At 39.5% G+C, this 26,328-nt stretch overlaps 1 protein-coding gene across 5 annotated transcripts in view; it reads right to left on the reverse strand.

Annotated features, from left to right (window-relative positions):
- Positions 1 to 20,232, reverse strand: part of LOC118343697 (probable galacturonosyltransferase 15) — a 30,158-nt gene extending 9,926 nt beyond the window's left edge. The window contains exons 1-4 of one of the 5 annotated variants that reach the window (XM_035689182.1): positions 20,086 to 20,222; positions 19,625 to 19,944; positions 19,366 to 19,409; positions 16,923 to 17,069 (exon numbers count right to left, since the gene is read on the reverse strand). In XM_035689182.1, coding sequence (XP_035545075.1) covers positions 16,923 to 17,069; positions 19,366 to 19,409; positions 19,625 to 19,844 — 411 coding nt within the window. In that variant the 5' untranslated portion in view covers positions 19,845 to 19,944; positions 20,086 to 20,222. The other 4 variants (XM_035689179.1, XM_035689191.1, XM_035689184.1 and 1 more) reach the window with 4 other exon arrangements.
- Between the last annotated feature and the right edge of the window lie 6,096 nt (positions 20,233 to 26,328).

Consider the following 26,328-nt stretch of genomic DNA (forward strand, 5'->3'; position numbering starts at 1 on the left):
TCTTGCTCAATTAAATTTTGATTGTGATACATGCAAGTTAGCTAAGAGTAAAGTTTTGCCTTTTCCTTCAAAAGGATCTCATGCCACTCGTGCCTTTGATGTTATTCATAGTGATGTGTGGGGTATTGCCCCGATAGAATCTCATGATCGTTATAAATATTTTGTGACGTTTATTGATGATTATACTCGTTTTACATGGATTTACTTTCTTCGCACTAAGAATGAAGTATTTTCGGTATTCAAGCGTTTCTTGGCTTATCTTGCTAATCAATTCTCTACCTCTATTAAGGTTCTTCGCTCTGATTCAGGAGGAGAATATATATCTACTGAGTTTCAAATATTTCTTCAAGATCAAGGAATTATTTCTCAACGTTCTTGTCCATATACTCCACAACAAAATGGAGTAGCTGAAAGAAAGAATCGTCATCTTCTTGATATGGTCCGGGCTCTCCTAATTGATTCGGGTGTGCCCTCTCGTTTTTGGTGTGAAACTTTGTCTACTGCTGTATATTTAATTAATAGATTACCTACTCCAGTATTAGACAATGTTTCTCCTTATTCTTTGCTATTTGGGCACTCTCCAGACTATTCTCAGTTGCACTCTTTTGGTTGTGTTTGTTTTGTGCATCTTCCATCTCACGAAAGACACAAACTTTCTGCTCAATCAGTCAAATGTGCTTTTTTAGGGTATAATTCTTTTCAGAAGGGTTTTGTTTGTTATGATCCTCAAGCTAAACGCATTAGAGTTTCTCGCAATGTGGTGTTCTTTGACAAACAACAATTTTTTCATACTCATATAGACCCTATTCCTCCTAGTTTCTGTGTGTTGCCAAATTTCTCAGATAAAGATACAACTTCTACACTAGCTTCCGCTCGGTTTAAACCTGGTTGTGTTTACACCAGGCGCAAACCATCTCATCCAGAAGATCTGACCGCTCTTTCTGCCCCTCCTGAGCATCCGCCCGTGCCTCCTGATCAATCACTTGACACATCTTATGATCCACCACCACGCCGGCATACTTCTAGAGTCTCCAAACCCCCGGATCGGTATGGTTTTTCATCTCATTCTTCTATGTCAGCTACACTTTCTTCTATTGCTATTCCCTCCTCTTATAAGCAGGCTATGGAACATGAGTGTTGGAGGGATGCCATGCAAGTAGAAATGGATGCACTAGCGGTCAATGACACTTGGGATATTGTGTCTTGCCCTTCTTCTGTGACACCTATTGGTAGTAAGTGGGTGTATTCTGTGAAGCTTAGATCAGATGGGTCCCTTGAGAGATATAAAGCTCGTTTGGTAGCTTTGGGAAATAGACAAGAATATGGGATTGATTATGACGAGACGTTTGCTCCTGTTGCTAAGATGACGACTGTTCGTCTCCTTCTTGCTATTTCCGCTTCTCAGTCTTGGAAATTGCATCAGATGGATGTGAAGAATGCTTTTCTTCATGGTGATTTAAAAGAAACAATTTACATGAAACTTCCTTCTGGTATGCCCCTTTCCTCAGCTAATGATGTTTGTAAGCTGAAAAGGTCATTGTATGGTCTAAAACAAGCTCCCAGAGCTTGGTTTGAGAAGTTTCGCAATACCTTACTTGAGTTTCAATTCACTCAGAGTGCGTATGATGCTTCTTTGTTCCTTCATAAGAGTGATTTTGGCTTTGTTTTTCTGTTGGTCTATGTGGATGATATCATTATTACTGGATCCGATATTGAATTTATTCAAAAGGTTCAGATGCATCTTCATAGGGTCTTTCATATGAAAGATTTGGGACTATTGACTTATTTCTTGGGGCTGGAAGTTCACAATCAGCCACATGGGTTATTTATTAATCAACATAAATACACCCAGGACCTTGTTCAGTTGGCTGGGTTGGGGGAGACTACTTCAGTTGATACTCCTATGGAAGTCAATGTGAAGTATCGGAAGGATGAGGGTGATTTACTTTCTGATCCTACATTATATAGAAAGCTTGTTGGAAGTCTAATCTATCTCACTATCACACGTTCGGATATCTCATATGCGGTCCATATTGTCAGTAAATTTATGGACACTCCTAGGCACTTGCATTTAGTGGCTGTTCGTCGTATTATTAGATACTTGATTGGGACCCCTAATCGTGGGTTATTTTTTCCTGCTGGCACTTCTCTACAACTTATGGTTTATAGTGATGCCGATTGGGCTGGTTGCCCAGATTCTAGGCGTTCTACAACTGGGTGGTGTATTTTTCTTGGAGATTCACTCATCTCCTGGAAATGCAAAAAGCAAGAGTGTGTTTCTAAATCCTCTACTGAAGCTGAATATAGAGCTATGTCAGCAGCATGCTCTGAGGTGATGTGGTTGCGGGGCATTCTTCAAGAGATTGGTTTTTCACAAGATCGGCCAACTCCTCTTCATGGTGACAACACTAGTGCCATTCAAATTGCTGCCAATCCAGTATTTCATGAGCGTACCAAACATATTGAAGTCGATTGTCACTATATTCGTCAAGCCTATGAGGCTATGTCGATTATTCTTCCTCATATCTCTACGGATCTTCAAGTAGCTGATATATTCACGAAAGCGATGACAAGACAGCGGCATCAATTCCTAGTTAGCAAATTGATGCTAGTAGATACACCGGCATCAATTTGAGGGGGGATATTAGTGGATTATATTTATTTGAATTAATTCCTATGTTATCTATGTATTTTCTGGTATAGATATATTTGGACAGCTGTATAGGATTTATATGATTTGTAATTTGAATATTTAGATTATGTAGATAAGTATGGGAAACAAATCTTATCCAATATTTGAATCCCTATAGGATAGGAAGTCAGTTTTCGAATGGCTAATTGGATGTAATCTATTTTGACTATTTAATGAATGAGAGGGGAGAGGATGAATTATTCAGTCAAAGAGAAATCTGTTAAATACTACACTAACCCATGTGATAGTGGCAAACCCTCTATAAAGTCCATCTAAATATCAGACCATGGACTCTTCTTGTCCCAGTTAGTAGCGGCAGCAAGCCAGCAGGATGGACAACTTCATACTTAGTGATTTGACAGGTATCACACTCTCTCACCATCTTCTTAATGTCTACATGCATTCCTTGCGAGTAGAAATCCATCTTTAGCCCATTCAAGAGTTTTGTGGTAGCCTGCATGTCCAGCTTGAGGGTCAGAATAGCTGTGGTGTAGCACTTTTTGTTTGAAATCTGGAACCAAAATAATTTTGCCTTTTCTTAGTAAAAGCCCTTGATGTAAGGAATAATGTTTGTCTGTTTGTTCCCCTTTCTGAAGCCTTGAACATAACTTCCGAATTCCCCGTGAAAGTGCATAACTCTGCTTAAGCTCCTCAATCCAAAGTGGGGTGGAAAAAAAATAACTGACAGTGTTCATTCTTCCTCTTCAAACTTCCTTGATAAGGCATCTGCAGCCTTATTCTCCTTCCCTCTTTAGTAGCCGATGGAAAAGTCATATCCCATCAATTTAGTCACCCACTTTTGCTGTAACTCAGTACCCACCTTTTGCTCCAACAAAAAGTTGAGGGCTTGTTGGCCAGTCTTGATTTTAAAAGACTGGCCAAGGAGGTATGGCCTCTACTTCTGTACAGCAGTTACAAGGGCTAACAGTTCCCTTTCATAAGTTGATAACACCAGAGCTTTAACTTTGACTCTTGAGGACCTTGCTATAATATGCAATAGGTTGACCCTCTTGCATTAACATGTCTCCCAATCCACATCCACTTGCATCACATTCAATTGTGAATGCCTTGGAAACCTCTTGAAGCCTCAATACAAGAGGCTGTGTAACAACCTTCTTTAAATTTTGAAAAGCTTCAGTGGCCACATCAGTCCACTCAAAGCAATTTTTCTTAAATAAAAATGTAAGGGGTGCTGCAATCATGCCATAATCCTTTATAAACATCCTACAGTAACCCGTGAGTCCCAAAAAAGCCCCTGAGTGACTTCAAATTAGCAGTCACTGGCCACTCCAACATAGCTGATATCTTAGATGGATCAGCTTTAACTCCTTCACCGAATATCAAGTGTCCCAGATAATCAATTTCTGTAACAGCAAACCTACATTTTGACCTCTTGGCAAACAAATGGTGTTGTCTCAGGACCCTTAACACAGCCAGCAGATGCCTTGAGTGCTCCTTAAAATCTTTACTAGTACCATGTAAGGGCTTCCCCTTGCATATGGTACGAAACTATTGACAACCTCTAATGAAGAGGTGTTTCAAGGAATTCAAAGTGTTGCATTACTTTGAAAACCCACTCCGACGGGCTATTTCCATCAAAATGAGGGAAATCCAATCTTACACCCTCGATAAAGAAAATCTATCATCCTGACTACCCATATGAAAATCTTGGTCCACTTCCACATAAGGAAGCACACAATGATGCTCAAACAATGTACGAATCATGTCGTTCAGTTGATCTAACTTGTTCGTGACGGAATGAATGGACTGTTCCTGGTGATCCAATTGCCTCTGGATCGCCTCCTGCTTCTCCTCACAGTGGCCCATAACCCACAAGTCTGTTAAGAACCTGATAGATGAATGCTTGTAATGGAGGAATATGGAAATGCTGAAGATGGTTGCTATAAGGGAAAGAACAGAGTGCACGGAAGATGTTTAATGAAAATACTATGAGAGACTGTATTGCTACGGGAGTGCTTTGAGGGCTCCCAAACCTCCTTACAATTTAATTCCTTACAATCAGATTCTTCAATGCCGTTCCTCTCCACTCACCTTCCTCTTTATGCTTACAATTTCTCTCACTTGTAACTAACTCTCCAAATGATAAACTAACCTTACTGACTATGAAAATCAAAATAACAGACTGAGGCACAGGTTTTAACTCTCAACCTTGGCCCCAATGCACCGTTTGAAGTTCACTAACTTAAACGGTGCGTTTAACAGTTATTAAACGCAGCAACTATAACATAAAAACGCACGCACCCATGCTTAATTCAAAACGCACGCACATTGCCCCTCATTTCACTTGAAACGCACGCACCCTTCACGATTTCTCCTCCAACGCACGCACACCGACTCAGCCTTCAGGATCTCGCTACGCACCGTTTCCCCTTTATCTTCTTACGTCGTCGTTCCGAGTTAGACCTTAACACTTAATCACTTCAGCTTCCCCTTCTTACTTCCAGTTCGACGCCCATCAATTCTTTACTCTAGGGTTCTTCGCTTCTTGTCCCAAAGCCAGCCGCCGGTTCATGACAACCCCCTCCCATCACAGCACCTTGCCCACAAGGTGTGGGTAAAGGCCTTGTAGACGCCATAGCAGTTCCCACGTGTTCTCTTCAGTCGGCAACCCCAACCACTTCACGAGGACCTCGGTAACTGCTCTTGCACCCTGTTTCTTCATGCGCCTTTCAATGATTCTTTCTGGTTCTGGTCTTAACTCCCCTGTGTGATCTGTAGGTGGGAGTGATGGAAAGATTGGAACTTGACAGCCGATTTTTCTTTTTAAACAAGACACATGGAAGGTCGGGTGAATCTTGGAAGATTCTGGAAGCTTCAATCTGTAAGCCACTGCACCTATTTTAGCTTCGATTTGAAAAGGCCCATAGAATCTGGGAGCTAATTTCATGTTGTGTCGAATTGCTAGGGCTTTCTGTCTGTATGGTTGTAACTTCAAATAGACCCAATCTCCTACCTCAAACTGTCTCTCAGTCCTTTTTTTATCAGCAAAGTGTTTCATTCGATTACTAGCTTCACTTAAATTGTTCTTCAGCAACTGTATCACCTGATCCCTATCCCTTAAAACTCGATCTGCCATATTATTCATGCTTGTTCCCGGAACATAGGATAGTAAGGTGGGAGGAGGGTACCCGTACACAGCTTCAAAAGGGGTCATTTTTGTTGATGTGTGATAAGTGGTGTTGTACCACCACTCTGCCATAGGTAACCAAACTGACCAGGACTTGGGTTTAACCCCTGCATAGCATCTTAGGTAGCATTCCAATCCCTTGTTAAGTGCCTCGGTCTGGCCATCGGTTTGAGGATGATAGGCCGAGCTATAGTCAAGAGAGGAACCCTGGGAGTGAAATAGGGCCTGCCAAAAGGAACTCAAGAAAATAGGATCCCTATCCGACACTACAGACTTAGGAAACCCATGTAACTTGAAGATATTTTTCATAAACACATCGGCTACTACTTGAGCTGTATAGGGGTGGGACAAGGCTATAAAGTGGCCATACTTCGAAAAACGGTCCACCACTACAAAAATAACACTGAATCCCTTAGAATTCGGTAACCCATCAATAAAATCCAGTGATATGTCGGTCCAAGGCTGATTCGGAATGGGTAAGGGTTGTAACAACCTTGCTGGATAAGTTGTCTCATACTTAACAGTTTGACAGGTTCCACATTCTCTCACCAGCTGTTTGATGTCCCTCTTCATTCCCTTCCAGTAGAAATCTCGTTTGGCTCTTTGATATGTTTTTAAATATCCGGAGTGACCTGCTTGGGGGTTATTATGAATGTACTGCAGCACTTTTAACTTAAAATCAGAATCTGGGTTCAAAACCACCCTTCCCTTCTTAATAATCAGCCCTTGTTGCACGGTAAATCCTTGAGGAACGTTCTGATTTTGATGCAGATTTTTAAGTAACTCCACTAACTCCGTAGAATCGAGGTAGTTTTTTTTTAACTCCTCAATCCAAAGAGGCGTAGGGAACGAAATCATAGCTGAGTAAACCGATTCTTGATCTCCCCCCTCCCTTCTTGAAAGGGCATCCGCCACCTTGTTTTCCTTACCCTTTTTGTGTTCAATGGAAAAATCATAACCCATTAGCTTTGTAATCCATTTCTGTTGCTTCTCAGTTCCCACACGCTGTTCTAACAAAAACTTAAGGGCTTGTTGGTCAGTTTTTATGATAAAGGGCTGCCCAAGGAGGTAGGGTCTCCACTTTTGTACTGCAGTCACAAGAGCCAATAATTCCTTCTCGTAGGTCGAAAGTAGCAAGACCTTGCCCTTAAGGGCCTGACTTAAGAAATAGATGGGCTGTCCTAGCTGCATTAACACTGCCCCTATCCCTTTTCCGCTTGCATCACACTCAATTACAAATGGCCTGCTGAAATCAGGAAGTTTAAGGACCGGTGGTTGAGACATGGCCTGTTTTAAGGCTGTAAAAGCCTTGCAGGCCTCCGGGTTCCACGAGAAGCTGTTTTTTCTGAGTAAGGAAGTAAGCGGTGCAGCGATGAGACCATAATTCCGGATAAATTTCCGATAATACCCAGCGAGTCCAAGGAATCCTCGTAAGGCTTTCACATTCTTAGGTTCGGGCCACTCTATCATTGAAACAATTTTAGAAGGATCAGCCATCACTCCTTTACCATTAATAATGTGTCCCAAATAATCAACTTCATCAACCGCAAACCGACACTTGGATTTTTTTGCAAATAGGCAGTGCTGTTTCAATGTGTTTAGAACCTCTCTTAGGTGAGCCACATGGTCCCCCATTGATTTGCTGTATACAAGAATGTCATCAAAAAATACAAGCACAAATTTTCTCAAAAAATGTTTAAAAACATCATTCATGAGCCCTTGAAATGTGGCGGGGGCATTAGTGAGACCAAATGGCATTACCAAAAATTCATAATGTCCTTCATGAGTACGGAATGCTGTTTTTGGAATGTCACTAGGCACGACTCTCACTTGATGATAGCCCGATCGTAAATCGAGTTTAGAAAAAATCACTGCCCCAAAGAGTTCATCCAGCAGCTCGTCTATAACTGGAATAGGAAACTTGGCTTTTATTGTTTCCTTATTGAGTGCCCTATAGTCCACACAAAGCCGCCAACTACCATCGGCCTTACGAACCAGCAAAACAGGAGATGAAAATGGACTAGAACTAGGCCTAACCACCCCCGATTGCAACAACTCAGTCACAATCTTTTCAATCTCAGTTTTCTGGTAATATGGATACCTGTATGGTCTACTTGAAATTGGTTGAGTGCCCTCCTTGAGGACTATATGGTGGTCATGGCTACGGGGTGGTGGCAGCCCTTGGGGTTCACTAAATACCCCTTCAAACTCCTCCAACAGATCAGAAATTTGCCCTTCCACATCAGCACATTTTTCATTTGTTACCTCCTCACACATGATTTGCAGCAATATGCCCTTCCCGGTAGTCATAGTCGCCTTAAGCAACTTATCCCCATCCTCCACTACTGATGAATTTAACTTTAATCCTTTGAGTTCAATAGGTTTTCCATCCAAAACAAAATTCATAAGAGATTTCGAAAAATTCCAAGAGATAGTGCCCAATGTTTCCAACCATTGGATGCCCAACACAATGTCACAACCCGCAAGATCCAATAAATGAAGAGGTGGGTTTAGTAAGTTACCTTGGACCTTTAAAGGGGCTGATCGGCATATTCCTTCACTGCTTAGTCCTTGCCCATTGGCTACTCGCACCCTTAGATTCACTGAATAATCCACTGGTAATTTTAATCTCGATGCTACAGCTATGTCAATAAAATTGTGTGAGCTGCCTGAGTCCAGCAATATAATCACTTGTTCGCCCAAGATACTTCCAACTACACGCATGGTTTTTGATGTGGGGGTTCCAGCAATGGCTGCCAAGGAAATTTCGGGTTGTTCATTGTTGCTGGACAGTGTTTCTGGTTGAGTTTTTCCAACAATTTCATCAACCTGCAGCACCTCTTGCTCATCACCCTCATCCTCACTACCTTGTAACAAATAGATTTTTGGGCTCTTACATTTATGCAATGGATTCCACTTTTCATCGCAATGGTAGCATAAGCCTTTGCGACGTTTTTCATCCATTTGAGTTGAATAGACAGGTTTAGTACCCCCTGTTGGATTTTTCCATTTATGATACACCTCCCCCGAGTAAGAGCTTTGGGAGGAGTTACTACCACTCATAGTATTTGGTTTGTCCCTTGTAGTCTTAGTGAATTTTTTTGTGCTGCAATAATACTCCTCTTGCATTTTTGCTAACCCATATGCTGCATGTAAATGAACAGGGTTTAAAATACGGGTTGGAATGCAAACCTCGTCTTTCAAGCCGCTGAGGAAACAACTCAGCTTGTGAGAGTCGGAAAGACCTCTCACACGATTTGCCAATGCCTCAAACTGGCTCATGTAAGCAGCTACAGTGCCAGACTGTTTTAACCTCGTCAAGGCCTCCATTGGATCGTCATACGCCGTGGGACCAAAGCAAAGGAGTAACGCCCTGGAAAACATTTCCCAATCCCGGAATAATCCACCATTTTCCGCTTCTTGGAACCAAACAAGGGCCTCACCTTCCATGTGGTAAGAGGCCATCAACAAACGGTGAAGTAGTGGAGTTTGGTAAAAATCAAAGTAGTGGTTAGCTTTAAAGAGCCAAGCTGCCGGGTTAGAACCTTGAAAATGAGGAAATTCCAACTTGACACCCCTGGTGTTAAATCTTCTTGGGTCTGGATTGTCAAATTCCAGTTGGAATGGATTGTGTGGGGGTGGAGGTGGGGGCGGGGGGGGATTGTTTTGTTGGGCGAAATGGGCTCTGAGCATATCTTTAATCTCCTGAACATCTGTCTTAACTTCAAGGATCTCCTGTTTAGTTTGATCCATCTGAATCTGTAGAGCATCAACCTGCTGCTGCTTTTGTTGTTTTGACCGAGTGTTTTCTGCCATGTTAGGCTATGGTATGGTCTGAGTAAAAGGTTGGATCTGTGGCTGTTTGGGTTTTATTTTGGTGGCTGTTTGGATGAATTTTCTGGGTTTTCTTTTTGGTGGCTGTTTGGATGAATTTTCTGGGTGTTTTGGTTGTATTTTGTTGGCTGTTGGGATGAGTTTTCTGGGTGTTTGGGTGAAGCTTGGTAGGATCGGTTGGCTGCTGTACCACTTGTTAAGAACCTGATAGATGAATGCTTGTAATGGAGGAATATGGAAATGCTGAAGATGGTTGCTGTAAGGGAAAGAACAGAGTGCACGGAAGATGTTTGATGAAAATACTATGAGAGACTGTATTGCTACGGGAGTGCTTTGAGGGCTCCCAAACCTCCTTACAATTTAATTCCTTACAATCAGATTCTTCAATGCCGTTCCTCTCCACTCACCTTCCTCTTTATGCTTACAATTTCTCTCACTTGTAACTAACTCTCCAAATGATAAACTAACCTTACTGACTATGAAAATCAAAATAACAGACTGAGGCACAGGTTTTAACTCTCAACCTTGGCCCCAATGCACCGTTTGAAGTTCACTAACTTAAACGGTGCGTTTAACAGTTATTAAACGCAGCAACTATAACATAAAAACGCACGCACCCATGCTTAATTCAAAACGCACGCACACTGCCCCTCATTTCACTTGAAACGCACGCACCCTTCACGATTTCTCCTCCAACGCACGCACACCGACTCAGCCTTCAGGATCTCGCTACGCACCGTTTCCCCTTTATCTTCTTATGTCGTCGTTCCGAGTTAGACCTTAACACTTAATCACTTCAGCTTCCCCTTCTTACTTCCAGTTCGACGCCCATCAGTTCTTTACTCTAGGGTTCTTCGCTTCTTGTCCCAAAGCCAGCCGCCGGTTCATGACACTAACTTGCCTATGATACCAACTGTTAAGTATCAAGATCAAGAAACATGGAAAAGAACAGAAATAATCATTCTTGGACTTTATTGAATCAAGAAATGGAATTATTCGAGGTAATTCCAACCTCTACAAACTACTGCCAAAGTCTCCGATGACCCTCACCCCTTCCCTCTCTGTATTTATATCAACTGAATTACAAACACCTTCCCAAAGAAAAAGACCCTCAACACATCGTTTTACTTACAAAAGCAAATGCAAAACACCCCGTTTCATTTACACTACACGCAACCTTACATTCATCAAAACAATCCATTTCATTAACCCAAACTCCCTGTTTTATCTTCAGCCTTTAACTGCCAATTCCCTTCCCGCGTCCTGTTATGAGGTCTATGAGGAGAATGCAGATCAGTTGGGAGCACAAGTACTTTACTACAGGATCGGCACATGATCTTAAACCTTGGAGGAAAAACGCATCGTGCAAGGAGATTTTGGATAAGTGACGTGTTCTAGAAGCTAGTTAGTTAGTTTCAGAATATACTTAGTTACCAGTTTGCCCTTTGTAATCAGTATTTTACAGTACACGTGTCTTTTATTAATTAGTCTAGTCTGTTATTCCTGAAGAGTATAATAGGAGGGAAAGAGAGCTGCTAATTTTCCTATCTTGAAAGCTATTGTCTGAACTTACTATTTTGGAGGTTAGGGACCCTCCAAGATCCCGTAGCAATACAAGCAATTAGTCTATTTCCATTTCTAGCATTATGTTCTTACATCACACAACCACCATTACAGCAGTACACTACACTTTCATATATCGAGGACCTTAACAATTGGTATCCAGAGCCACCGATTTTTCATGGGTATGATGCGATTAAATAAACAATAATTGTTGTTGCTGGAAAAGATTTTGGAAAAATTAGAGCATATGAGTGAAATACTCGATAGGATGCAACAATATCCAAGAAGATGCAGGAATCTCTCGTTTAGTGGCACGAGCAGGAGGATGAAGAAGAAGAGGCAATAGAGACTATGGAGGACGACGTAGAAGATGCAGCAAAGGATGAAGAGGAAACAAAAGACACCACCATTCCAGAAAATCTTCATGAAATTGCACAACCTTTCAACGAAATTTCCAACGGGAATACATTGGTGGCTGTAGAAAATGAGATGGAGATAGACGTGATTGATGCGGTCAAGGGGGTACCCACTATCGGAGTCCATCTAAATACCAGAACTCGTAGTAGCCCTTGTCCGTGAAGAAGGTTCCGTAGAAAGGGAGGAGGACATAGAAAATCCAGTGGCGGTGGAGGAATTTGTGGCAGTGTCCACAGACGTTTATCCTCAAGAAATTTCCCTTCCTTCAATTCTTAGAAATCCAAAACCAAAATTAATTTCTCAATTTTCAGAGGATCGAGCCTCGCGACCGCTTCCTGATAGGGAAATTATTAAGTGTGAAACCAGGGGTGATGTTCATCGAGATAGAGATTACCATCGAGATATTCTTGTAAGGATTTTTTACCCTGGCATTCACGCACTCTCTCAAAACCACAAAGGAGGGAAAGACAGAGGGATGATGAGAGCCGCCCTAGCTACTCGCCGAACCACCGGGGGGTACTCCAACACCTCCATAGGCACTGTCGCAGGGCTTGGAATGTTGGGTTTGTCGTTGGTCACCATCAACTCAGATCTAACTCCCTTGGCCACCGTCATCCTCCTTTCTGGCCTAAACCACAACCCCATCTCCTGTTTTGCAACCATGGAAGAAGACAAGGCAAAAGAGGATCATAACATGGACCGATGGAGAGGCCTTGAGGAAGAAGAAGAAGAAGATGACGACGACCATGACTCCTCCAAGCGACACCATCTCCACCATCTTAAGGAGCAAGGGTTTGCAGATACCTTTAATTTCTTAATTTGCTTTCCAAAAGATAATCATATTTGGTGTGGCTCTTGGGATTTGATGGGTCCTCTTTTAGAGATGTTCTACAATGACTTCAAAGACGAGCATCCTGATTCTCCTCTCGAACAATTATGGAAGAGGAATTCTGATGAAGTGCGAAATGTGTCCAATGCATCTCTCAGTAACATCAAGCCTTGGAAATGGTATGATAGAGAGTATGAGCTAATTTGCATTATTTCCCTTCGTGATGTGCTGCGAACCCTTGATGAGCAGAGGGTGACTCAACACTTGAGAGAGATCGAGCAACAGTACGATTTTGGCCGTGAGCTGGGTCATAAGGTTCATACGATTGCTATAACCAAGTGGGTCATCAACTCGGAATGTGAGGGTGAAAATGGAGGTAATCTGAAAAAATCCTTTCAGAAGAAATATTTCCTTTCCTTTTCTCTTCGCGTTGTGTTCACAAGGATAGAAGGGCCTTAGTTGTTTGTGAAAATGCCCATTAGAAGTGGTAATTTATGTATTTGTTTGGTTGCTATCGGGATTATCGTTGAGGTTATAGTCTTCCACCCAATACATCATCACACATGTACGTATGAAAGTGAAAATCTGCTAGTTCTCTTGATCGGGGAAATTCTGATCGCCATACCTACTATTTTTCCTATCACGATGGATGTTGGCTTCCGCAGGTTCTCTCAACTGAAACAACCGGATTTGCCCATCGGAGCGAAAATCCGAATGGAATTAGATTGTTCTATTCCTCAACTAAATCTAACCGGCATGCCATTCTTAGATAGTAATGACAATGACAGTGAAAAGCCATTACACAATTATGAACTAAGCTTTGACACAGGCGTATTAAATCTACCCACACAACTAGAAACCCCTCTAATTGAGAGGAAACCAGAGATGATGTTGGGGGCAGAAACCACTGTAACATCTGCAAGTGAACTGGAACAACAAAATAGGACCAATGAGCCCAAGAAAAATGGTTTGATATTGTGGCCAGGACTGTCTTCAGTTGTCTCATATGGTGGTGGGAGTCGTGGTCCTTCTTTGCAGTCCACTGATGCTAGAATTCCGGGTTGGCTTGATGCTACTTTGATTGCCTCCAGACACAGGTCATCAAAAAATGGTTCTTCAAGTGGAAGAGTTTCAAAAGTTACTGTTAAAAAAAATACATGGAAGAGGTGTGTTGTTCATGTTCATATAAGTCCTCTCATTCAGATCTCAAAAATGCCAGAGAGCTAGGAGAGGTTGCTGCTGCAACTTAATCAATGGAGACCAGAGGAAGGATCAAATCTAGGATTGCTTATGGCAACCAATAGATTTGATGGGCAACTTCATCAAGATTAGCCCCAGGCTCCTCTAGCATCCGGGGTGTACACTCGACAGAAGCAAAGTTTCAATTTCTTGTCCTTGTCAGCTGGAGATGGTGAGATAGAAGCTAAGAATCGTGCTAACAGAGCTGGAAATGGGTTGGATCCTTTGTCGCAACTCCAAGTTCCTTATCTTCATTGTTATGCACAACACCAGAATCTCAGGCCTTTCACTATGCCGCAAACTCATTATACCTCCTCTGCTTACCCTGATCAGCATTCACTAGCATCAGCAGCAGCACGTCAGCTACAAGTAGCTCCATATCTTGGTAATCCACTTCTATGGGCGAAAAGAATATGCGTGTCTTTGACCCTGGTGGTTAGACAATTTGATTTGCGCCAATATTCTAAACCTTGTGGACAAGGTTCTTTTGAGTGTGGGAGTTTGTTATGAGGCCCATGAGGAAAATGCAGATCAGTTGGGAGCCCAAGTACTTTACTACAGGATCGGTCCATGACCTTAAACCTTGGAGGCAAAACGCATCATGGAAGGAGATTGGATAAGTGACGCTGTGTTCTAGAAGCTAGTTAGTTAGTTTCATAATATACTTAGTTACCACTTTGCCCTTTTGTAATTCAGTATTTTACAGTATACTTGTCTTTTATTAATTAGTCTAGTCGGTTATTCCTGAAGAGTATAATAGGAGGGAAAGAGAGCTGCTAATTTTCCTATCTTGAAAGCTATTGTCTGAACTTACTATTTTGGAGGTTAGGGACCCTCCAAGATCCCGTAGCAATCCAAGCAATTAGTCTATTTCCATTTCTAGCACTCTGTTCTTACATCACACAACCACCATTACAGCAGTACACTACACTTTCATATATCGAGGACCTTAACACGTCCATGACATGGCCTCCCTTTGGTGATTTAGGTGAGTTTACTTCTTCAAATTTTGAGTGAAAGTCACTGCCTAAATTCCAGAACCTAAATAATTATTATAACCCTAAGTTTTTTTTTCTTTATTTAACAATACCTCTTTGAAGTCCTAATAGATTGCTAGAGGCTGCAAATCTTTGTGCAATATCTAAGTTAAATCCAGGGTAAGTTTCAACAAGTATTAACCCTAAATCTCGAAATTCCCTATCTTTTGTGATCCTAACATAGTCTTATAGTTTTTATATGTCGAAACATAGAATTCTAGGGCTAGAAGAGTCCAAGGATTCAGCTTTTGGGCAAAGGAAAGAAGAGGTGGATAGATTAGTAATCTAGTCCTAACCCTTTTGAGTAGCAAACTTTCTTAGTTAAAAACCTCTCTTAAACCCCCCATGTGTTGTTTAGTGCTAAGCATATGATTTGATGTATAAAACATGATCTATAACAAGTTTTTATTGAAACAATTGAGGATGATGATAAAAAACAAAACCATGCATTTTTGCCCCCCCCACCCCCCCCGAAAAAAACCCTTTTTCCATTGCTGGTTTTAGAGTTGAGCATAAGTATAAAGACGACTCAATTTCACTCATGAGTGTTTGTGGAAATTCTGCAACAGAACAACAGCACTTTGAACGGGTGCTGTCAAGTCCATTTTGGGCTATTCACTAGGCCTTTAAGGCCATGGTTTTAAGCCCTGAGGACTCATTCTTCATGGCTCAGAATTTGTCAAGTTGAGACAAACCTAGAAATTTCAGCAAGGTAGCAAGTTCACGGCATGCATATACTAGCACCTACCACAATTTTTTAGCTGATGCTAACAATATTTTAGATGATCTAAGTTTATCTGTAAATAGTAGTGAGTTAAGATGTTTGAGTGGGTTTTGTGAGTCCCACTGAGATGTGTTTGGGTGTGTTTGGAAGTATGAAGTAAGTTGAGATATGTTTTAACTGCTTTTATGGAAAGTTGAAAAAGTTGTGGGTTTCATCAATGATTGGTTTATTTTTGTAGTAATGGAATAATAATAAGGCCCCGTTTGGATAGTGGAAGTGTTTCATCTCATCTCATCTAATCATTACAAATTTTACAAATTTCCACACAAAATATAATAAACAATTTAATTTTTTCAAATCCCAAAACAATAATAATATTAAAAAATAATATTCTAACAATATTTTATTCAATTTTTAACTTTCATCTCATCTCAACTCACTATCCAAACAGCACCTAAAAGTCCCATCAATGAAAAATGCTGAGTTAAGATTAAAAAAGTGAGGTTATTTCAAATGAAAGAAGTTTTGTGTGTTTGAATGGAGAGTATATCCATCTGTACGAAACTATTTCAGATGATCTGAGATCATCTTAGCACCCAAACTTGCCCTAAAACTCACATGTAGAGCCCAAAATGAGACCTGACTTCCGCTGTACAGGGATCATAAAGCCAAACTAGACAACTTTTGAAAGATTCTAGGACAAAAAGCCACACGAACCCCAAATAAGAAGGTTAATGATTGAGTTATAGGCTGAGTGCAGTAAGTCCTTAAGCCCATGACAGAAACTTGAAAGTCATATTTGAGGACCTAACGACCATATAAGGAATAAAAGAAGAATAGAGATAAGGTACAAGGAAAATTCAACAGGATTAAGAAAAGTGTTACTATATATAGTGGGATAGGAGCATGGTTTGTAGCATTACTCAAGATTATATTGACAAACCAAAGAGCATAGAAAACAAACGATATTGCATATTACATGTTGAGCAAGTCAACCACGTATGTGACTGTGTGATCATCCATGGAAATAGTAGTAATGATTATGAGCGTTTTTCTAGATTGCATAAGGAGTGATTCCGTGGACGCTAGAAAATGAGGTTAGTAGCATGAACATATCTTTATGAGCATTACATATGTTCTATATAAGAAAAGTATTTACATGCCTTCTCATGTAAACTCCTTTTATGTCCTTATGATATGAAACGTTAGGCAAGTAAAGTTTTACAAATGTTAAACATGATGAATGTAATAGTTAAAAATAAGGAACATGCTTATATTACAAAAGTTTTACTTATGTTTTCTAAATTATGCAATTTATGATTATTCTCATGCTGTGAAAGTTATGATTATTCGGGAACCAAACAGCACAGATAAAATATCGTACAAACAGCACAGGAGAAAAAAAAAAGGAACAGAAGTTGAGAGGAGTATGCGTGTACCATAGCCTTGGTCTTGAAAGCGAATGCCTTGAAATCGTGTCCTTTCGACGTCATATCCTTCACAAGCTCGTTGAACGACTCTATTTGTTCCTCGTCAACGTTACCCGTCGTTGCCTCAACTAGTGCTCCAGTTAGCTCTTCTCTGAGCTTCTGTACGGTACATACATCACCATACGGCAAGAAGCAAACGCATCAATGGACCATTAATCTTTTCAATCAATACTCCCATGACACTAACGTCGGAATCGGAGACCCTTTCTAATAAAAAATAGAAACGAACAAAAAATGTAATGAATCCCACCCCAAAAAACCGTCCTGCCGTGTATGTTTCTAGCCACGTAACGTTATTAATGACGAGCAAATTTTCCCCCGGGCAGGTCCAGGCAAATTTAATGCATGCAACTCGCTTAGACATTTTTCAATAAGAACGTCGTCGCATCAGAATGGTGTGGACGCATCTAGCTAATTCACCGATTATTACAATTTTGTTTGTTTCTTCAAATTATTTGGTTTGTTTTAGATAAAAAGTAGATTACGATGGATGGAAATAATATGATTGCAGTACAACTGGCCACGTGTCCTAGAAAGTAACGGGTAGACTGTAGAGTGCAACCGACAGCGTCTCAAAATGCGCTTATCCTTGGATTATATTCGGCATATCCTTTGGGGGCGAAAATGCCACCATTCATTTGTCTAATTTACGAAAGAGGACATAATTATTCTATTTGTATAGACCAGGTGCGGGTGGGCTCGCAGTTGGAATCCAAGCAGGCTACCATTGCCTTCATCAAATTGGGCATTGCGCCTGTACGTTCGCACGGGCAAATCCTTTTCACTCAGGTTAGTTATACTGGTAACACCGATTAACTGAAAATTATTATTATTACTTTTTTTTTTTTTAAATGAGATGTTTAAGAATTTCTTTTAAGAACTGTTATAAACAAAAAAAAATTATATAAAATAAACTTATAAACTATCATGACTTTATAAAATTTATTATATCTACATTATAATAAAAATAATTTTATAATCTGACGTGCCACATCAAGACACATCAATTTATAAATTTATTTTTATATAATCACTTTATAATTAAAATATTTCCCATTTCTTTTTGTAAGAAGTTTGCTAACAAATCAAGCAATCTTCACGGCACAATCATGGGGGAAACCATTATAGGAAAAGGTGCGTATGGAATTCATAAAAAGTTAGTTCGAAACGTCCAAGCAAGGTCAAAATTAAAATCATGAAAAATTGGCAGCTTTTATAGAAAAAACACAAGAAGAAAAATAAAGAAATGTGGCCCTTAAATTGGCCACACGGGAAGATGTAGGAAGAATGAACAAACTGATCTGTGAATGTCACAATTTTAACAAAATCCTTCTCACTCGTATAGAAAAGAAAAGTGCAATAACCACGCATGAATAATGGGTAAGTTAAAGCGAATTTAATCCAAGACAGTTGTGCAAACTGTTCTAATTGACGTTAGAAAATGGTGGACATGAACCTAGTTGTAGTTGATATGATATGTTCCACAAATTGATATCACAGCTTACGTGACACTTCTTATGTCAACTCTAAAGTTTGGTTTGGTTTGACAAACCTTTTAAATTATCTTATCACACGTCTCATCTTATTTTATATTAAGATTCAAACACAAATATTTTTCAATTTTAAATTTTAAATTTTTCAACTTTTACATCTAATCATTATTTAATCACTACAACTTTCTCAAATTTCTAAACAAAACATAAAAAATAATTTTTAACTTTTTCAAATCACAAAACAAAAATAATATTAAAACATTATATTTTAACCATATGTTAACTTTATAATTTTTTTATTCAATATTTTCTCTTTCATTTCCTAAAATCCTATAAAAATCTTAACTCAAACTATTTCACAAATTATCTCACTACTATTTTCAAATTTCTAATCTCATCCCATCTGTATAACCAATCAAGAACTCTCTTTACATTTATTCCAATAAAACTACCGGTTTTGAAAGCATTAAAAAAATATAAAATAAAATAACGCTATACTCACATTTTTCTAAAATCATATGAATTTAAGAAATCAAGATTTTTAATGAACTGCTACCACATCAATCCGCTACAAAATAATCTTTAAAATATAGGGATAGTCGGGCGCACTCGGAAATAAAAAGAGTTGTCAAAGCTTTTGCCCGTTAAAGAAAAAAAAAAACATTAAAATGATATCAAGCAGTAGACGTGGCATGTAGTGCATCGAATCATCTCACAAGACAAACTGTATAGATACCATCGCAAGGTGTGGTGCACTGAAAAAACTAATTAAAAAAATTTACAACAACTGGTATATAATTTTCAATTAATTTTATATAGGAATATAATTTTCAATTATTTTTCTATAGGCATATAATTTTCATTTTTCATCATTATGTATTGGAAGTTCGAACACTTACCATAGATGCGTCATCCCCCGTGAAAAACCTCCATCCTATACAATCTGCCAATAAAACCGAAAATATAATTAAATAATTAGAGAGAAATGTCAGCTTCTAACGTAGACATAGGTCATTCTGAGCGTAGTTGTACCTTCTACTAAAATCCATGTTATCCATAGACAACCATTTTGGGGAATAAGGTACAACTATACACTGCACACTCTATTCCTCCACAACATTCTCAAAAGCGTACTTTAATCGAAGATTGCAAAATTACCAAGTGGGGAGGAACAGGCAGCGGCAGATTCGAGCACCAAAAACGCAATTCTCACGAAGAGAAATGGCAGAGCGATCCCTAGCACTAGCACCACCGGCAGCACCGTCCGGCTCGGAATACGACGACTCGCCGTGGCCGTCGGCAGCGATCCCTTCACTGCGCTACCGGAGCTCGATATCGTTACTCGCTTTATCCCCGTCGTTGATATGTAAAACTTCATGTTCTCGAGCTTTTATGAACTTCCTCCAATTCCATGAATACGGTTTCAAACGGTCGGTTCACTCCAGCTGATTCCTGTTTATGCTCATTTCAAGCAAGATCTGTCGGTACAGAAAAAAATAATACACACACAGATACACGCAGTGAAAAGGCATGCTTGAGATAGAAATGTTGAAGCGAAGCGCAAAAACGAATCGGAAAAGCATTGGAATTGGACTGGGTTTAGAAGAGCAAGAATTTACCTGTTCCGGACGAGACAGGAACTCAAGAGAATTGGGTAGCTTTGTCAGAGACTCAGGGGTATATTTCACGCTCCCATATATTTTTGTTCGGACTATTAAAACAATCAATATCAATTCTCAATAAATACTCAGTAAGTTTGGGAAATAAAAATAAATGAAATTGGAGAGAGAGAGAGAGAGTGGGAGACAGCGTGAGAGTGGGAAAAGCCAAAACCAAGTTACCAAAGCCGCGGGAAAGAGGGACGCGCAATTAGATATGATTTGGGAAGGACCTTTATCAAATTGTCTGATTTGACCTTCATTTTGCGTGAAACTACGGATGTGACCTCCACCGACAGATAATTGAGTTGAAAAAGAACATGTGAGAAAGAGACAGAATCGTCATGTACAAAACAATTAGGTCTATTTTTTTTTTCGTATAAGATAAAGATGAATTAAAATTAAAATTAAAAATTATTTTTTAATATTATTTTTATTTTAAAATTTAAAAATGTTGAAATGTTTATTTTATTTTGTATAAGAATTTGAGAAAATTATAATAATTAGATGAAATAAAATGAAATGAGTTAAAAATGAGTTGTGAAAATAAATGAGGCCTAATGACAACCATCACATTGGGTAGTGAAAATATTCAAAAAAACCCTAAAGCATTTCTAATAAACTAAAGCCTCAATCATGGCCATCGAATAATATTGTGAATGGCTATATAATAATATTGCGTGAGACGCCTTCTTCTCCGTCTCTCTCGTAAAAAATCAAAAGTTACAGATTTGATTTTTGTCAGAAGGGAAGGAATACAAGGCCTCTTCCTCCCTCTCCTCCTCTCCTTCCCTCCTTCCTCCATTCACGCATCTTATCTATCAAGGTTTCTTTTACTTAGTTTTATTTTACTTTCTTCAAGATAATTAAGAAACAAAAAAGATCTACAACTTTCTAGCAACTCTAGAGAGACACACGCGGCATAAGCAGATTCACAAGTCAAAAATCGTTAGGTGGAAAGTGGTGGTTTTGTGAAAATCACCGCATGTGGTTCTCACTCACCGCCCACATTTACTGGTGCTCCTCACGTGCCACCCCTTCCAGTAACTCTTCTAGACACACGCGCCAGATCACTGAACTCGCCACTATCAGACCTTTCAAATCTGACTTTTGTGGCTGAAAAGAGACAAGTGTGTTGCCTTCACAAGCCGTCACAGATTCCGAAATCTACCGAAGTTAGTCCAAACTGTAATCCGTCATTTTTTGCATCTATCTTACTACTTTTGTTTTTGGTTTCCTTATTGTTAATTAAAATAAAAAATGAGTTCGTCTCTTGGACATTTGTCTGTAGAGGTTGAGTTCTCTCTTTCTATGAAGGGTGAGGTTGAGTCTCTGTTTAGATAGAAAGTGTTGTCGTTTGGACGTTTGTTTGTAAAGAGTATGTGAATACCAAGACTTTCTAGGCTTTTGTGTAATTTTTTTTTTTCTTTTACAAGCCCATGAGAGTTTCAGCCCTTGTAGGAAATTAGGGTTTTGAAGCCCAATGGAATTAGGGCTTACACCTAACTTGAGGTTTATGCATGATATTTGTCATCCAATGAGGCTATGTATAGGACTTGATGAATCAATATGGAAATAAGGGAAGAGAGGTGAGAATGAGCTAGGGTTTGGCTTACACACCTACCATAGGAAGATCTACCACTTTTAGCCATGTGCCACGCATGCATAAAGATCTTTACTTATGGGAGAAAGCTTTTTGACACGTCACTATAGGAAAGAGGTTCTAGAAGGAAATGATGAGGATAAGGAAAAGTAGAACCTAGGGTAGGCCAATAAGCCATGGATGGCAACAAGGAGAAAGGGAAGTAGCTTTTTGCCATGTGTCATACATGCATAAGAGGTAGGTAAAAAATTTTCTTGAGAAAGAGCAAGATCAAGGTTGGAAGAGGGCTACAGGCCTAAGGGCTTCTAGAATAATATATTTTTCGTAAGAGCACTTGAGGTGGACGCTAGGGCATAGTTCTTTGTGTAAAAAGGGATCAATCACATGCTTGTCCAAAAGTATGGTGAAAAGAAGATATCCTAGGAAACAGAAGGGTTTGGCAGCCCATGCACTTACACACACACTCCTCACATGCCATTTGGCACTCATGCACACATGTAAGAGATTGAAGAGGATTTGAGTTGATAAAAGACCTTATAGCCACTATATACATTGAACTAAGACATGAAATGGAGGGCAAAAAGGGGAAGTGAGTTCGGTTTTGGAAGAGGGAGGGGCCACATGTAGGAAAGGATGTTTTTGGTTCCCAACACAATCAAATGATGACCTATGGGAAGAGGTTATAGGGTTACATGCCACTTGGCATCCATGCATGAGCTTGTTTCATGCAAGAAGCTTTTTGAATGTCTATAAAAGGGAAGGATCCGAAAACCCTAGGACCTTTGGCCATTTTGTGCATTCTCTTGAAGGTTTTGATTACCACACATTTCCTCCCAAGTTTCCATCATTTTCTCACCAACCAAACACTCACCTCAATATTCTCTTCTCACCCAAACATTCTTTTAAGGATAGGCTAAGTGAGGATACTTTCAAGAAGAGAAACTAAGGAGGTAAGAAGCTAACTTTTCTTTTATTCTACACACACACACGCACAGCGTCAAGAAAGAGAAGTTTCGGTTTGAGTCAAGTTCATCTATAACTTATGCTAACTTATGCACATTGAGCTAGAGGAGATAGCTTGTATCTTTGGAAGATTTTCACATGAATCCACAACCTCACATACACGGCTAGGTTAGGGTTTTCTTCAAAGAAAGATGAATGTAACCCCACTTGTTTTAAGCCTTAAAGCATGGTGTTTTGAGGTAAGAGGGTCACAGCACCAGCTATTTGTAGCTAGGGTTTTTGTTGAAGATAAGTTTCGGATTCAAGGGGGAAGGGTCCGAAAACATAGAGTTTTTTCTTGGAAATAAAAAGGTGTAAAGAGCACTGCACTTGAACACATGAGTTTGGGTTTTTCTTGAATAATGATCATAACTAGTATTAAATGTGATTTTTCAGCTTGCTTGCTATAGATACATATTTCAGATTTTTGTAAGTACACATCTAACTTGTACTTGAATATTTTATGCATATGGCTTGTGAAGTTGTTGGTTGTTTCGGTTTTGTATAGTCATTGTGATATTATTGTTCTGCCATGTGCTATGAACATCTCTTGATATGATTATTTTTAAAACATGATTAAAATGGTTTATGGAAGATGTGTAAGATGTGGAAAGAAATGGAGTAAGAAGTCATGGTAGGGTTTCGGGGTTGTTCTATGTTGTTTGAACATGAATGTTGTCATTTCACCTTTAGGTTTGGGACTAAGTTCATGAAAAGATCACCCATAACCACAAGAAAATGTTTCAGCACACATGAGGTTTCTTTATTAAAAACTTTGCTCAATACATTAGAAGATTCTAAGTTTATGAAAATTGATTGGAATGCATGTTTCCCTACATAAACGTTTTCGGTCAACCTTATAAATGAAGTGAGATTATTGGTGCTATAAGATTTATGTGATAAGAACAATTTTTGGTTATATTAGGGTTTGTAGGTTTCGGCCCTTATATGTATATTATTGGAATGAATGCCTTGAATTGTTATAAAGAAACATGTTCGCATGTTCTAATATTTTCAAGCTGTAATGGGATATGTATTACATGCTTGAATGTTTTATTTTATGATGATGAAGCATTTCGGCATCTCATGGTTATGATGAAGCATTTCGGCATCTCATGGTTATGATGAAGCATTTCGGCATTTTATGTGTCTCATGAAAGTTTTAAGATTTATTGTCATGTCACATGCATTGAGATTGTGAAAACCCTTTTTGAAAGGAAAATAGTATTTTTTTTAAAAGCAAAGTTTTTATCACGACCCCAAATGCTAGGACAGGGGAATGTCCTGGTGAAACTCCTCTATAATCTTAGGAGTGTTTAAAATGGAGGGATACCCCTAGGTCGACGAAGTACTGTTGGTGGAACTCGAATGGTACCTAAAAGAAAAGGATACTAGAGTGGGATTACACCTAAAGCTAGTGGGTGCACCTACGGTGAAGGTGAAATGCAAGATGCCGTATATGAAAGTCAAGACGTAGTCACCTTAGTCAAATTAGCCAATGGTTGATGTGGTAATTAGTGGAGAACACACGATGCATAGGAGAGCCGTGAGACCATTAAGTATGGATGGAATCTGTGAAATAATAAAGGACGAGTTAACTGTGGAGGCTCACCGTCAATCTACCCTAAAGTTGCTTAAGGTGTCAGCTCAGCAACTCAAAAAGATTGTAGCTATTATCAATGAATCTGATGGCGGTTTTTCATCACTGGCCCTCAAAAGATGTTAAGGCTTATAGTAAAATATGAGTTTTGTGTCAAGACATTTGGAGCAAGCTAAGAACTCTACTGTAGAGGCTAAGGAAATAGCCACAAAGTTGGGTTTGGACATAGACGTTCGACTGTCTAGGGGAATATTCTTAAGTCTGCTTGAGGATAGACCCTGGTTCTGACCCATTCCACTTTTGGGAAAGGACCTTTTGTTTAGTTTTAAATATTTTGGTCTCATGTTTTTTAGAGTTCTTTAGAAACTCGTATCAATTATGATGTCTCTTATGAACTATGAAATAGTATTGGGATCTTATGTTTTCAGTACCATGACTAATGTTTCCTTTAAATTGACTTAAGTCGACTTTCCCTTGCGATATACTGCATACTGCTAGTTATCATTAGGTACATTGCATTTTATCTATCATGTACGAGGGACAGGTAACCCTGGTGTTGTATGTCCCAGTGTTTCAATTTTCGTCAAATCTCAAGCGGAGGTTGGGGGCGCCACAGAGTATTATCAATAATGAAGACCAGACCAGTCACAAATGGAAACAGTGTACTGGTGGAGCTCCGAATGCATTATTTTGATTTATGATGTCATGTTTGATATGGGACATCCCAGAATGTATTTGGTCATGCATGTAAGTTTCTTTGATGAATGAATGATAACAATTTCCTTTAAAGAAAAACTAAAGCCTCGTTTGGTTATACAAATCATCTCATCTCATTTCATCTCACCTAATCATTACAATTTTCTAAATTCTCACACAAAATACAATAAACAATTCAACTTTTTTAAATCCCAAAATAAAAATAATATTAAAAACTTATATTATAACAATATTTTATTTAACTTTCAACATTTATCTCATATCAATTCATCTCATATGTGTAACTAAACGAGGCCTAAGAAATTTCATTTAACCGGGATAGAATGTGAGAACTCGGACTTTGCCAAGTCCCCGTTCCTATTTTTATTTGAAGAATTATTTTAGTTATTAGAAGATGTTAAGTGTTAGAAGAGAGCCATAGGGTATATTGTATTTTTGGATCCTAAGAGTTCTAAGTTTAGGAAGCCCATAAGAGATAGGTGAAGGAAAGAGTCTAACAAAGTCCATGTGAATTTCGGCCAACTAGGTTGAACATAGGGTTTGGAGGCCCACAATGATTTCTAAAGGGAGATGTAGGTGCCATATGGGACAAGAAGGGTCATTTGGTCTTTTCTAGAAAGAAACCTAGGGAAGAGGTAAGTATGACACTTGTCGAACATGTAGGAGGTTCTAGAAGGTGTGAGTGGAGGATGATGCCATTAGATTAGGGCTTACATGCCCACATGCAAGGCCCATTTTGGTGAGTGACACTTGTCAAGCATGCAAAGAGACTTGTGGAGTTCCAAGAAGATCTTACTTGGGATGAGGGAAAGGCATGTTGTTGAAGAATGTTGGAAAAGCAAGAGAGAGGAGGGCAACGACACCATGCATGGGGAAGGCTAAAGATCACATTGGGAAGGCCAAGGATCACCTAGGGAGAAGCTAGGGCTTCGGCCACACATGAAACACACACACTCACTTGCCACATGACAACTATGCACGTGAGGTGGAGTTCTAAGGAGGATTGAGTTGTGTGCTTTGACCCTTATGCCACCAAATACATTAAACCTAGACAAGTAGGGAAGGGCATAATGGGAAGTGAAGCAAGATAGGGTTTCGGTTGGTAGAGGCTATGTGGCGCCCCCAGCCCCCACTTGGGATTTGACGAAAACTGAAACGTCAAGACATGCAATACAAGGTTATCTACCCCTCCTACATGACAGATAAGATGCAATGCACCTAATGATAAACCAGCAATATATAGTATATCGCAGCAGAAAGTCAACTTAGGTCAAATAATGAA

The sequence above is a fragment of the Juglans regia genome, chromosome 1 (assembly GCF_001411555.2).
Source record: "Juglans regia cultivar Chandler chromosome 1, Walnut 2.0, whole genome shotgun sequence".
In the NCBI taxonomy this organism is placed as follows: Eukaryota; Viridiplantae; Streptophyta; class Magnoliopsida; order Fagales; family Juglandaceae; genus Juglans; species Juglans regia.